The sequence below is a fragment of the Uranotaenia lowii genome, chromosome 3 (genome assembly GCF_029784155.1).
Source record: "Uranotaenia lowii strain MFRU-FL chromosome 3, ASM2978415v1, whole genome shotgun sequence".
NCBI lineage: Eukaryota > Metazoa > Arthropoda > Insecta > Diptera > Culicidae > Uranotaenia > Uranotaenia lowii.
The window spans coordinates 294947135-294960991 of record NC_073693.1 but is presented as its reverse complement, the minus strand read 5'-3'; the positions used below and the strand labels follow the sequence as shown (position 1 = coordinate 294960991).

The following is a 13857-nucleotide window of genomic DNA, read 5'->3' as shown; positions in this document are numbered from 1 at the left end:
TTTGCCAATAAATATCTCGTTTAGGAAGCTATCTGTACCTGAGGCTTGTAAAGCGATATTTTTGTTGCAGCCGGGACCGTCAACCAGGAAATTTACGTAAAAAAGTGTCTTCAAAAGCGTTTGCTGCCTTTCCAGAAGAAACATGACTTGTCTGTGCTGCTTTGGCTGGATTTGGCATCCTGCCATTATGAAAAAAGTCATGAAGTGGTATGCCGCTAACAACATTCAGGTTGTGCCCAAGGATACGAACCTTCCCAACACACCAGAACTTTTTCCAATCGAAAAATATTGGACGATAGTTAAGCAAAACCTAAGAAGACCCAAAAAACTGTAAGCAGCGAGAAGCAGTTCAAAGAAAACTGGCGTTCTGCGCCGAAGAAAGTGGATAAGGTGACTTACAAAATAAGATGGCAGGCGTCATTTGAAAGTCTCGCCAATTTGGACTAGGCGACCGGAATCTTAACTGAATATATTTTCCTTCTTTTATACAGATTGAACTTCAAAAGAAAAAAGAAACATTGATTTTTTAAATAAAAAAAATAATTGATTTACACAGTTTGATTGCTTTTTGATCCGAACACACTTTAATGCAATTGTTGCTCCCTATAAGCAGCCAAACTGGAAAGGTATTTTTTGGTAGCACTCGTGTCGAATGTGATATTTTCGTTTGCTATAATTTACACATAGCAATGCCAAAATAAATTCAAGTTAAAAAAATTATCCTGAAAAATAAGAACAAGCAACACAAAAAAGCAATTTTTTAAATCACCCAAAAAAAATGATTACAGGATTTAATAGTCAAAGTTGATCTTGTACATAAGACTCGAAGATAGAACAAGTTCAGGGATGATTGCATTTCTAAAATGAAGTATGTAGATCACGCAATATATCTTTTGCTCAAATGCCATTAATCTTTATGCTGATCAAAACATCGTCAATCATTGTAAAACATTGGCCTCCAACCCGATTTTCCAATCATTGCTTATTCCATAAACATTGAAAAATTATGCGCAAAGTCACTCATTCAACCTTGTGGGATGGCTGATTCTGGAAACCTGAGGAGAGTCCCCACCGGTTTCGATTTCACTCTGACAGGATCAAGTTCCACTTCAAAGGTAGCTTTACATTTCCAACCGTGAGAGCTAAGCTCCGTTAAACGTCGTCGTCGTCCATTCAAGACCCGTTCCTGAAACCTGTACGAAGAGGAGGAGGAAAATTGGATCACCCATAACTCAATCAACACTTTCCCTCTCCGATTGCAAATTCTGTGCCATCGCTGAAGGTGACCGGCCTACGATCAGGTCGTGAAAAATGCACCCGGGAGAACCAGTTGACAGATTTAGAAATGACCATTTTTCATCTGCCTCTCGGGCTGATTTTTTTTCTTCAGGGGGAAATCTTATGGTAAAAAATACTCACGCTTGCCTGAAGATTGTCTATCGGCTTACGGTCAATAATGGTGGATGTTTCCGGAGGCCCCGCCAATTGAGAGTTATGGATCGATTTGGGTTTTGGATGACTAATGGAGGTCTAATCTTGGCTATGATGTTCACCCGGAGCGATGGGAAGGGAAAATCGCTCACTCCATTCAATTCGCAAACAATTTATTTGCAATAATCGGAGCGGATTTCAAAGTGGGTGAGACAGATCGGAAAAGTTATGATCAACCGGTTACGAAATTAAGCTACGGGGACAGATTCTATTGATCATTCAAGTTAATGAACCAATAAATATCTTGATTGTTAAGACAATGTCGGCAGAGGAGTTTGTTAGATCATGATTTGGGTCTAAAATTTCCAAGATGTTTTAAGCAACACAGTTCAATCTTCTATTAGAAAAGTTATTTTATATTTTTTGGTAAACGAAGCTGCCCTTGGGAACTATTATTTCTTAATCTGCAAAAAAGCACCATACAAAATTCAATTCATATCTATAAGGTTCAAGTTTGTTTTTTGAGAATCAAATTTGTATGTACAACAAAAATAAATTTTTGAAAAACATATAGAAATGGCAAAATACAACAATTTAAAAGCATGTTTTCTCACAATTAACTTTTAAGCACTCATAGCTTTTCGGTTCCAAGGGCCTCAATCCATCTACGCACATATAAATTCAAGTCAGAACAGTGAATTTCAAAATTTTAGTTAAACAAAGAAGATTGAACATGTACCGTAAACTGGGGTAACTTTTAACACTTTTTTCATTTATTTTTAAAAATTCTCGAAAAAGTTACTTTTTTGTAACACCTGAAAGTTTTAAAACAATTACTGTGGTAGTTTCAGTAGTTCATAAAAATAAAATTAAAGATAAAGATAAAAGATATATAATCTTTAGTAGTCATTATCCAATTTGGTTTTTATGTCACGAGTCGAATTATCTACTCATTGACTAAAATAACGCCTTACATTTCCAGAATTCTGTGGAACAAAATATTGGAAAGCATTGATGGCGGTACAACAACCATCTTAAAACCTAAACAAGAAATAAAAATTAGCAATCAATCACCCTGGCAAGTAGCACATACCTGCACATAAACACCTTCATCCCAGCCAAACGAGCCATCTGCCTACTAACCAAACTTAACCTAAGCCGCTTCCCTCCGGTCGGTCGGCCTGTTGGCTGGTAATTATCCCATTTACGGAGTTAAAAAAGAAGTGCTTCATAAATAACACACACGTGCATCCAATATGTCGGTCGACCGAAAGCAAGCAAGCAACCAGCAACAGAAGTGAAGAAAGCTGCCTCTAGTAAACCCATCAAAAAAGATGATAACGGAAGTTTCCTTCTTCAAGCCCAATCGCCGCGCGCACTTTCGGCACAGGTCAGCCGATAGGTTCAAAAAGCGAAATTTGGAACACACCGAAGTTATGCGATTTTGAGATGGAGGATGATGTGCGGTACATGGTACATGGTGTGATGGGAGAGCAGCATGTTTGACTAGGCGCCCTTCTTTTTATGGTGTTTATAAGTTTTTATGCCCTGACCTAAAGGACTTTCAGGAAATAATCTTTTCTATCTTTTGATGTGACTGTCCCATAGTGCACCAAAAACATAGCTTCAGCTAATGAAAATATATTTTGGACCAAACAAAATACCATATTTTGTATGGATTTTTAAAACTTTTTAACCTCAAGAATTAGCCTGAGTCGATTTGGGGACATTTTTAAATTTCTCAAACCCTGGGGTCTAAAAAGATTCGTTTTGGTCCAAAACTCATACATGATTTTTTGCAGAATTTTTAAGTAATGTTTACATGAGTCAATTTAAGCTTTTGGGTTTGCATGGGAAAATTGAATATTTTGTACTGAAAAATCAACATCATTTTTGTTTCTTCTGTGGAACCGAGCCTGCTAATTGTTTTTGTGCCAATTTATAAATTTTTCAAGGGAAATTTACCGCTGCATAACTATTTCTCTGTGTAACTATGTCGAAGACGGTACCTTCGTATCTTATAAGACAAAACAGTTATTAGCTGTTTAACGAAGGAATGTCTTTTGGCATTGATAAACAATAAATCAATAGATACGACTGCTTGTCTTCTGTGAAGTATGAAAAATAGTCATGCAATACCTCGGCAGGCACCCCTCAGTGGTGTCAATTGAATTTATTGTTTATCAATGCCAAAAGACATTCCTTCGTTAAACAGCAAATAACTTTTTTGTCTAATAAGACACGACAAAGTTGTTCAGCGGAAAATTTCCCTTAGGAATTTTATAAATTGGCACAAAAACCATCAGCTGGCTCGGCTCCACAAAAGAAACAGAAACGATGTTGATTTTTCAGTACAAAATATTCAATTTTCTCATACAAACCTAAAAGTTCAAATTGACTCAAGTAAACGTTACTTAAAAATTCTGCAAAAAATCATGGATGAGTTTTGAACCAAAACGAAACTTTCAAGACCGTAAAGTTTGAGAAATTCAAAAATGACTCAGTCCACTCAAGCATATAAAATCGAATTGTGGTAGGCTGTGGCTGAGTGGAAAGGACGCGTTTTTTGTCTGTCATCAAAAATTGAAAATTTCAAATTTCGGAAAATAGGCACAGCCCTTGAAACGGAACCAATCAAATGTCGGAAACTTTAGGAAATTTCGGAAATCAAACTCTTCGAAAATTCAAGCAGTTTTCCTGGCAAACTCCTTCAACATCTAAAATCTGCTTCATTTAATATTGGAACAAATTCTTTTGTTCATTGTGGCGCTCCTAGTGGACGGATTTGGAAACTTTTTTCACCCACGTGTCGGGAAATTCATTACCTTTCACCATGTATTTATGTCATAACACCAAACGATAGCATTTTGTAAACAACCGCCATAGAAGCCGATCGGAGAGATCAAATTGTGCACAGTTTTCTTGAAAATCCATTGTTGTCGGCATCGAAGCTAGCTAAACAGCTTAAAATGCCCAGAAATACCGTATGGCGTGTTATCAAGCAGTACAAGGAAACATTGACGACGGCTCGGAAGCCGCATTCGAAGTGTCGGAGTGGCCGTCAAGAGGAATCCCAATCTTTCAGACCGCGATTTGGCCAATAAGTTCCAGGCCGCTCACAGTACGGTGCGACGAATTCGTCTCCGGGAAGGAATAAGGTCATTCCGAGCCAGCAAACAGCCAAATCGGACGCTGAAGCAGAACAATGTGGCCAGAATCCGTGCTCGAAAGCTGTACGACCAAGTGCTGACCAAGTTCGACGGATGTATTCTGATGGACGATGAGACCTACGTGAAGGCGGACTTTGGGCAAATCCCAGGTCAAAAATTTTATTTGGCGACGGCTCGGGGGAATGTACCTGCAGGGGAGGCAGTTGTGGACAGAAAACCAAAGTCTTTCTCACTGACAAGACAATGACATCAGAAGTCTACAAAAAAGAGTGCCTACAGAAACGGATTCTGCCGTTTATTCGTGCCCACGACCGTCCAGTAATGTTTTGGCCGGACCTCGCAAGCTGCCATTACAGCAAAACGGTTATGGAATGGTACGCAACGAACGGGGTCAGCGTAATACCGAAGGACCTCAACCCCCCAAACTGCCCCCAGTTCCGGCCGATAGAGAAATACTGGGCAATCACGAAGCGGAGGCTTAAGGCAAAGGGAAAACTTGTTAGGAACATGACTCAAATGAAGAACTGGTGGAATCAAATCGCCAAAACGGTGGACGAAAAGGGTGTGCGCCGCCTAATGTGCCGTATTACGGGAAAAGTACGAGAATTTCTTCGAAACAGCAATGAATAATTTTTTTAATTTTTTTTATGAAAGAGTAAAGAAAATGCTACATTTGTATGAAAAACAAATTATGAATTCATTAATAAATGACTGAACTACACGCAATTGTTTGTGTTCCAGTATTAAATGAAGCAGACTTTAGGATCGGCATTTCATTTGGATTTCCCGGTGAGCCCGTTCCTTTGCATTTATTTTTTATGTTTGTAAGCGTTCTTAAAACGATAGTACCTAATATATTGCCTTTACTGTTTTGATGCAGTTAAACGGCATTTAATGTTTTATAAATTTCACACAACTTTCAATCATGCCTGTTTGGTGATAGATCTACAAGTGTCATAAAAGAGGATTAAGAGTACAATTTTATATGTGACGAATTTTTATTTATATACGGAGTTGACTTCATGATGGTGGTTTTTCAGGATAATAGTTTTCTCTTTCTAAATATTCCAGAATTGATCCAGCCTTTATAACTATTTCCAGCGAGATAAAGTACAGAAAGTTAAAGTTTCATCCGCTATTAATGATGGAATTTTATTTCCGTTTCGTTGGAACTGCATAATAATTTATATTCCGCTGAATTCAATTACCACATCTTTTTAATGCTTTAAACTGTTATTTGTTTTTATTTGCTTTACTTTTGGTTTTCTAGACAATTTGTAAGTTTAAATTTGGAAAAACTTAAAAATTTATTGAGGAATGTTATACTTTGGAAGTTTGAAAATTTGTGTTTTAATACATTTTAGAGTTAAAAAGTGTTCGAAAATTGAGCTCGGAATGGTTAATTTTTTTAAATATTTACAATGGAAAAAAAATCACAATGGAAATTTTACAACAAGTGGATGTTGGAATTTTTTTGAGTGTTTTGTAATAAGAAAGTATGAACGTTTGAAAAACAAAAATTAAAATTCAAAAAATCAAAAGATGGAAAGTTGAATCATTTTAAGTTTTCGGACACATGATATTTCGATTGTTTAAGATACACGCACATTTTAAAATTTGCATCTGTTATCCAATATTTGGCAATATGGAAGTATTTTACTTTGAAAAATTTGAAAATTCAGAAAAAGACTAAATTAAACTTGATAAACTTTGAAACTGGAGCATTCAATATGCAAAAAAATTAAGGATATTTCATACATTTCTGAATTCTAAATGGAAGTTGTCAATATTTTAAATTGAATACTTTTTTATCAGAACATATCGCATCAACATTAACAGGATCTCATGAGCACAGGTATTTCTTTGGCCACATTACTTGCCCAGGTAATTTCCATGCCACATCACTCTTACCCCAAACATCTGCGTGAGATTTTTGGAGGGATGGCGTACAGCCGGCCTCCGCAAAACAAATCATCCCAGGTGATGCACTTCTTTTCATCAATCGACTACGAGTAGGTACTTGGCAGGCGTCGTTATTGATTCATTTTAAGGGGGGGGGGGGGGGTAGGGTCTAACGGGTAAAAAAAAACACCATTTTCACGATTTCTTTCTAGAGCTATCGTTCAAACAAATGTATTCAAATTTTTTGCATTGTACAAAGCAATGTTAAAAGAACATTTAGTAATTTTTTCGTAGAAAAATATTGAAAAATGAGCCGGTGACGGAGCACTTTCGAGGATGCCTTTTAGAAAACAGGATTTGCGGTGGACACTGTATCTCAGCACAGAATCATATTTCAATATTTTTAATAGAAATTTTTCTGGACCCCAACGTTTTTATTTAACATAAAAAATTTTTTATGAAATTTTTGTGGCTGTTTGAAATAAAAACTACGATTTTTCACGAAAAATCCGCCATTTTTTATCTGTAAAATTTTCCCAAAGTAAAAAAAAAGAAAAACGTTGGGGTCTGGTATTTTATATGTAGAAAATATGTTCCAAATTTGAAAAGAATCGGATAAGTAGTTTTCAGATGACGATGTCCACGGACTTTAAAATGTGCTTTCGAGAAAAACGCGTTTGAAGTTTCTGCTCTTGCTTTCTTGCAGTATTAGATGGGAGGAGATAAAGGCCTATAATTTCTACAGTTTTGCTTCAATTGACTTGAAAATTTGACACAACATTTTTGAAATGATTTACAATAAGGAAATAAAAAAAATAAAAAATCGTTTTTTTTAAAGTGTTAGACCCTACGACCACCCCCCCCCCCCCCCTCCCAACCCCCCAAGTATGAGATCCTCGAAATTGTGCAGAGAGACCGTATTGTTTGTTCTCTTCTTATTTAAAATAATAATTCCGTATCCAAAAAATTCCAATCCTGGCTCATAATTCTTATAGATATTTTAACCAAAAAACATATTTAAAAAATGTGTGAATCTCGCTTATGAAAAGCGAATGATTTGAATGATTTAATTTATCACGAGTCGTTTCTCTGATAATCCCATTGGTATTAAACGCACAGGTTTACAAGGTCGAATAAAAAAACCGGAAACGTGTGTATAATTTCAAATTATTTAAACAAACCGTTGAAAATTGACAAGAAACAGTGCCATCTATTGCGCCGTTGAAAAATACAATAACATACAATAACATGTTACTTATAAGCTGGTTAAACTTCGTTAATTTATCTGGTAAGAGGAACTTTTGACAAGAGGATCAACGGGGGGGAGGCAATGGATGGCCTTTGCCCCCCCCCCCCTTCAAGAGAGCCCCGAGGAGGAAAAAATAAAAAGTTTTGCTCTGAACAGTTATCAAAATTTATGATATTTCAAATAGGACGGGGGTCACATTTTATCGGTTAAAAATTCTAAATTCTAATTGCTAAAGAAACGTACACAAATTTTCATAAGTTCTAAAATATTTAGTTGGAAAACATATATTGGGGATGTTATGCATTATGCTCAAAGTTTTTTGGACTTATGGTTCTGAAGGTCTCATATGTGGTTAAGCAAACGGTAAAATGGTAAAGTAATATTTCATGCCTTCAAACTTTCGACAAAGCAATAAATATTTGCAAATCATAATTTATATGAAGCACTAATCAAAAATCCTTTGATTTTGAAAAAAAATTTTAACTAATATGAGAGTTAATCCGAATTTCACAGTTTTGAAACTGAAATTTACCAATAACCGAACTCTTAATTTTGTTTTAAATTCAAGTACGGAGCTCGATCCCGAGATTTTTAAATTATCGAATATCGAATACGGTCTTTTTTTTAATTTTCAAATTAATGTCTGCCAACATTCGATATCCGAGTTTTGAAGTATGGTTCTGCTTGTTTCCTCAGACACAATCGATGATTTGATTGAATATATCGATGCTCATTATTTTTCCTTAAGATTGAGCCGTTTCTAATAGAAAATTGACTAAACATGTTCTTTATTCAAATTATCTATTCATTTTCTAAACTGAATTTCGAATTCAGTTTTCAAAATTATAGACTGATTTTAAGGGGGGAGTACGGTCTAACACTTTCAAAAAATTGTTTTTTTTTCTATTTTCTTATAGTAAAACATTTCAAGAATGTTGTGTCAAATTTTCAAGGCCATATATATCAATTATAGGCCTTATCTCCTCTTATCTACTACTGCAAGAATACTACAAGCAGAAACTTCAAACGCGTTTTTCTCGAAAGCACATTTTTAAAGTCAGTGGACATCGTCATTTGAAAACTACTTCACCGATTCTTTTCAAATTTGGAACATATTTTCTACATATAAAATACCAAACCCCAACGATTTTCTTTTTTTTTACTTTGGGAGATTTTACAGATAAAAAATTGCGGATTTTTTCGTGAAAAATCGTAGTTTTTTCTTCAGCCACAAAAATTTAATACAATTTTTTTTTAAGTTATATTAAACTTAAAAAAATGTCTATGAAATTTTTGTGGCTTTTTGTGGCGATCTTTCACGTTCATCGTTGGGGTCAAGAAAAACATCTATTAAAAATATTTTTTGACTTCAGATGATTCTGTGCTGAGATACAGTGTCCACCGCAAATCCTGTTTTCTAAAAGGCATCCTCGAAAGTGCTCCGTCACCTTCTCATTTTTCAATATTTTTCTACGAAAAAATTACTAATTGTCCTTTTAACAATACTTTGTATAATGCAAAAAATTTGAATACATTTGTTTGAACGATAGCTCTAAAAAAAATTCATGAAAAGGGTGTTTTTTTTCACCCGTTAGACCCTACTCCCCCCTTAAATTCTTTTTTATTTGAAACACTATATTTTTAATTATGTTTTAATTTTATTTCTTCGTAATCCTTTAACTGAATTTGATTTAAATTCTAATATTGTTATCCATATTCTAATTTTGATTTCGAGTTGAAAAAAATCTTCATTGTTCTTTTAATTTTGTCGACTTTTCAAATTATGCAGTATTAGTTTGTTATTTAAATCATTCCTTTGAACGTAATTGAGATTCTGCTCTTCAATGGTGAACTTGTTTAAGAAAACTGATATCAATTTATGGTATTTTTTTCGGTTTTGAATCTTTTTCAGAATAAATTTTTAATTCGTTTTCGAAATTTGAACTGAGATTTTCCAATTCAAATTGGTTTTTAAATTTTTACTCTGCACAATAATTGAAGATTTGAACTCTCATTTGTATTTTTGTGGTTCACAAGTTTTTTTTTATTTGAAAATGCATCAATTTTGAGTGAAATCAATCGTTGATAACTGATAACCAAACAAGTCTTCCTGAAAAAAAACTGATTCTGTAGGTGTTTCATTCAATAAAGGAATAATATTTTGATGATGCTGATGAATGATCAAAGAAAGTCAATTCTAAAGTTTTTAAAAGTTACCAGTATTTTCTACATTACTGATGAAAGTTAAAATACAATTTAATTCCAATAAACAAATGATTTTTTTAAATTAAATTAAATTCAAATTGGTATACACCTTCTTGAAAAAATTGTTAATTTCCCAATATTAACAGAATGGAGCAAAGCTAAAAAATAGAATACTTTTTTTGCAGAAGTCGAAATCACTTGCGGTGACAAAAATGACAAAAATGACAAAAATGACAAAAATGACAAAAATGACAAAAATGACAAAAATGACAAAAATGACAAAAATGACAAAAATGACAAAAATGACAAAAATGACAAAAATGACAAAAATGACAAAAATGACAAAAATGACAAAAATGACAAAAATGACAAAAATGACAAAAATGACAAAAATGACAAAAATGACAAAAATGACAAAAATGACAAAAATGACAAAAATGACAAAAATGACAAAAATGACAAAAATGACAAAAATGACAAAAATGACAAAAATGACAAAAATGACAAAAATGACAAAAATGACAAAAATGACAAAAATGACAAAAATGACAAAAATGACAAAAATGACAAAAATGACAAAAATGACAAAAATGACAAAAATGACAAAAATGACAAAAATGACAAAAATGACAAAAATGACAAAAATGACAAAAATGACAAAAATGACAAAAATGACAAAAATGACAAAAATGACAAAAATGACAAAAATGACAAAAATGACAAAAATGACAAAAATGACAAAAATGACAAAAATGACAAAAATGACAAAAATGACAAAAATGACAAAAATGACAAAAATGACAAAAATGACAAAAATGACAAAAATGACAAAAATGACAAAAATGACAAAAATGACAAAAATGACAAAAATGACAAAAATGACAAAAATGACAAAAATGACAAAAATGACAAAAATGACAAAAATGACAAAAATGACAAAAATGACAAAAATGACAAAAATGACAAAAATGACAAAAATGACAAAAATGACAAAAATGACAAAAATGACAAAAATGACAAAAATGACAAAAATGACAAAAATGACAAAAATGACAAAAATGACAAAAATGACAAAAATGACAAAAATGACAAAAATGACAAAAATGACAAAAATGACAAAAATGACAAAAATGACAAAAATGACAAAAATGACAAAAATGACAAAAATGACAAAAATGACAAAAATGACAAAAATGACAAAAATGACAAAAATGACAAAAATGACAAAAATGACAAAAATGACAAAAATGACAAAAATGACAAAAATGACAAAAATGACAAAAATGACAAAAATGACAAAAATGACAAAAATGACAAAAATGACAAAAATGACAAAAATGACAAAAATGACAAAAATGACAAAAATGACAAAAATGACAAAAATGACAAAAATGACAAAAATGACAAAAATGACAAAAATGACAAAAATGACAAAAATGACAAAAATGACAAAAATGACAAAAATGACAAAAATGACAAAAATGACAAAAATGACAAAAATGACAAAAATGACAAAAATGACAAAAATGACAAAAATGACAAAAATGACAAAAATGACAAAAATGACAAAAATGACAAAAATGACAAAAATGACAAAAATGACAAAAATGACAAAAATGACAAAAATGACAAAAATGACAAAAATGACAAAAATGACAAAAACGACAAAAATGACAAAAATGACAAAAATGACAAAAATGACAAAAATGACAAAAATGACAAAAATGACAAAAATGACAAAAATGACAAAAATGACAAAAATGACAAAAATGACAAAAATGACAAAAATGACAAAAATGACAAAAATGACAAAAATGACAAAAATGACAAAAATGACAAAAATGACAAAAATGACAAAAATGACAAAAATGACAAAAATGACAAAAATGACAAAAATGACAAAAATGACAAAAATGACAAAAATGACAAAAATGACAAAAATGACAAAAATGACAAAAATGACAAAAATGACAAAAATGACAAAAATGACAAAAATGACAGAAATGACAAAAATGACAAAAATGACAAAAATGACAAAAATGACAAAAATGACAAAAATGACAAAAATGACAAAAATGACAAAAATGACAAAAATGACAAAACTGACAAAAATGACAAAAATGACAAAAATGACAAAAATGACAAAAATGACAAAAATGACAAACATGACAAAAATGACAAAAATGACAAAAATGACAAAAATGACAAAAATGACAAAAATGACAAAAATGACAAAAATGACAAAAATGACAAAAATGACAAAAATGGCAAAAATGACAAAAATGACAAAAATGACAAAAATGACAAAAATGACAAAAATGACAAAAATGACAAAAATGACAAAAATGACAAAAATGACAAAAATGACAAAAATGACAAAAATGACAAAAATGACAAAAATGACAAAAATGACAAAAATGACAAAAATGACAAAAATGACAAAAATGACAAAAATGACAAAAATGACAAAAATGACAAAAATGACAAAAATGACAAAAATGACAAAAATGACAAAAATGACAAAAATGACAAAAATGACAAAAATGACAAAAATGACAAAAATGACAAAAATGACAAAAATGACAAAAATGACAAAAATGACAAAAATGACAAAAATGACAAAAATGACAAAAATGACAAAAATGACAAAAATGACAAAAATGACAAAAATAACAAAAATGACAAAAATGACAAAAATGACAAAAATGACAAAAATGACAAAAATGACAAAAATGACAAAAATGACAAAAATGACAAAAATGACAAAAATGACAAAAATGACAAAAATGACAAAAATGACAAAAATGACAAAAAATTGTTAAAATTTCCCGATATTTACAGAATGGAGAAAAGCTAACAAATAGAATGCTTTTTTCGCAGAAGTCGAAATCACTTGCGGTGTCAAAAATGACAAAAATGACAAAAATGTCATTAAAATCCTTTAACAACGTTTCATTTTCTGTTCCAAAAACCCTAATCAATTTTCATCGTTTCCTTCCATTCCAGAACCAGAACGCCGGCACGCTAGACATCAGCGCCATCGGTTTGCGGGTGCGGACGACCAACGGGCGGGAACCGTTGGTCACCCCGTTCCAAAACATTGCCGTCTGGTCCGCCGTAAAGTTCGTGGTATCTTCCTCTGAGGGTGGCGCCGCCTTTTTGCCGCTAATCACCGACCCCGAAAACATCGACAAACAAGCGCTTTTCCGACCATTGAGGTGGGTTGCTTCTGTCTAAAGAAAAGTCTTTTGAACGATTTTATTTGGGTTTTTGTTTCAGTGCCGCGGATAAGCGTAGACTGTCGTCGGGTTTGCATTCACCCCTGTTTGCCATTGTTATGCGTTCGAGTGCGATGCCTCGGCAGCTCGACTGTCACGGGTTCGTGTGTCAAACACCGGAAGATGCGATCGTGATCGCGGCCACCCTGTATCAGAGCCTGATGGCTCATATGAGCGGTGGAGAGGTAACTTCGTAAACTTTGGTGCGGGACGAGCTATGATCCTATTGAATTTTTCTTTCGATTTTAGAATCAACGAACACGAAGGCCCAAGAATCGTAACGGCGTCAGCTGTATAAGTTTAGCGAGCAGCACGACCACTACAAATATTCACATACAACCGGGATCGACAAAGATGTCCTCACGAAGGTCCAGTGCCAGTCAACGAAGTTTACTGCCACCACCACCGAGACCGCCGAGGAAGACGAAACGAACGGCCACCAGCTCGCTGAGTGGCGAAAGTGACACCATGATGGGTGCCAACGAAGCCGACACTTCGACCGACGATCGAAAGAAACGATCGCCCAAGGGCAAACGACCTCCTCCGTTGCCTGCGAATCCTCCAAGAGCAAGTAAGTGTTGTTTCAATTCTACGGAAGGGAAACCTTCGGTTTTATCTATAA

At 33.4% G+C, this 13857-nt stretch overlaps 1 protein-coding gene across 9 annotated transcripts in view; it reads left to right on the top strand.

The window, feature by feature from the left end:
- The window catches only part of LOC129751631 (uncharacterized), a 277390-nt gene that overhangs the window by 261497 nt on the left and 2036 nt on the right, over window positions 1-13857 (top strand). For all 9 annotated transcript variants that reach the window (XM_055747243.1, XM_055747242.1, XM_055747241.1 and 6 more), the window contains 3 exons: window positions 12964-13175; window positions 13237-13420; window positions 13485-13806. In XM_055747243.1, the coding sequence (XP_055603218.1) occupies window positions 12964-13175; window positions 13237-13420; window positions 13485-13806 (718 nt within the window). The remainder of the gene's footprint in view (window positions 1-12963; window positions 13176-13236; window positions 13421-13484; window positions 13807-13857) is intronic.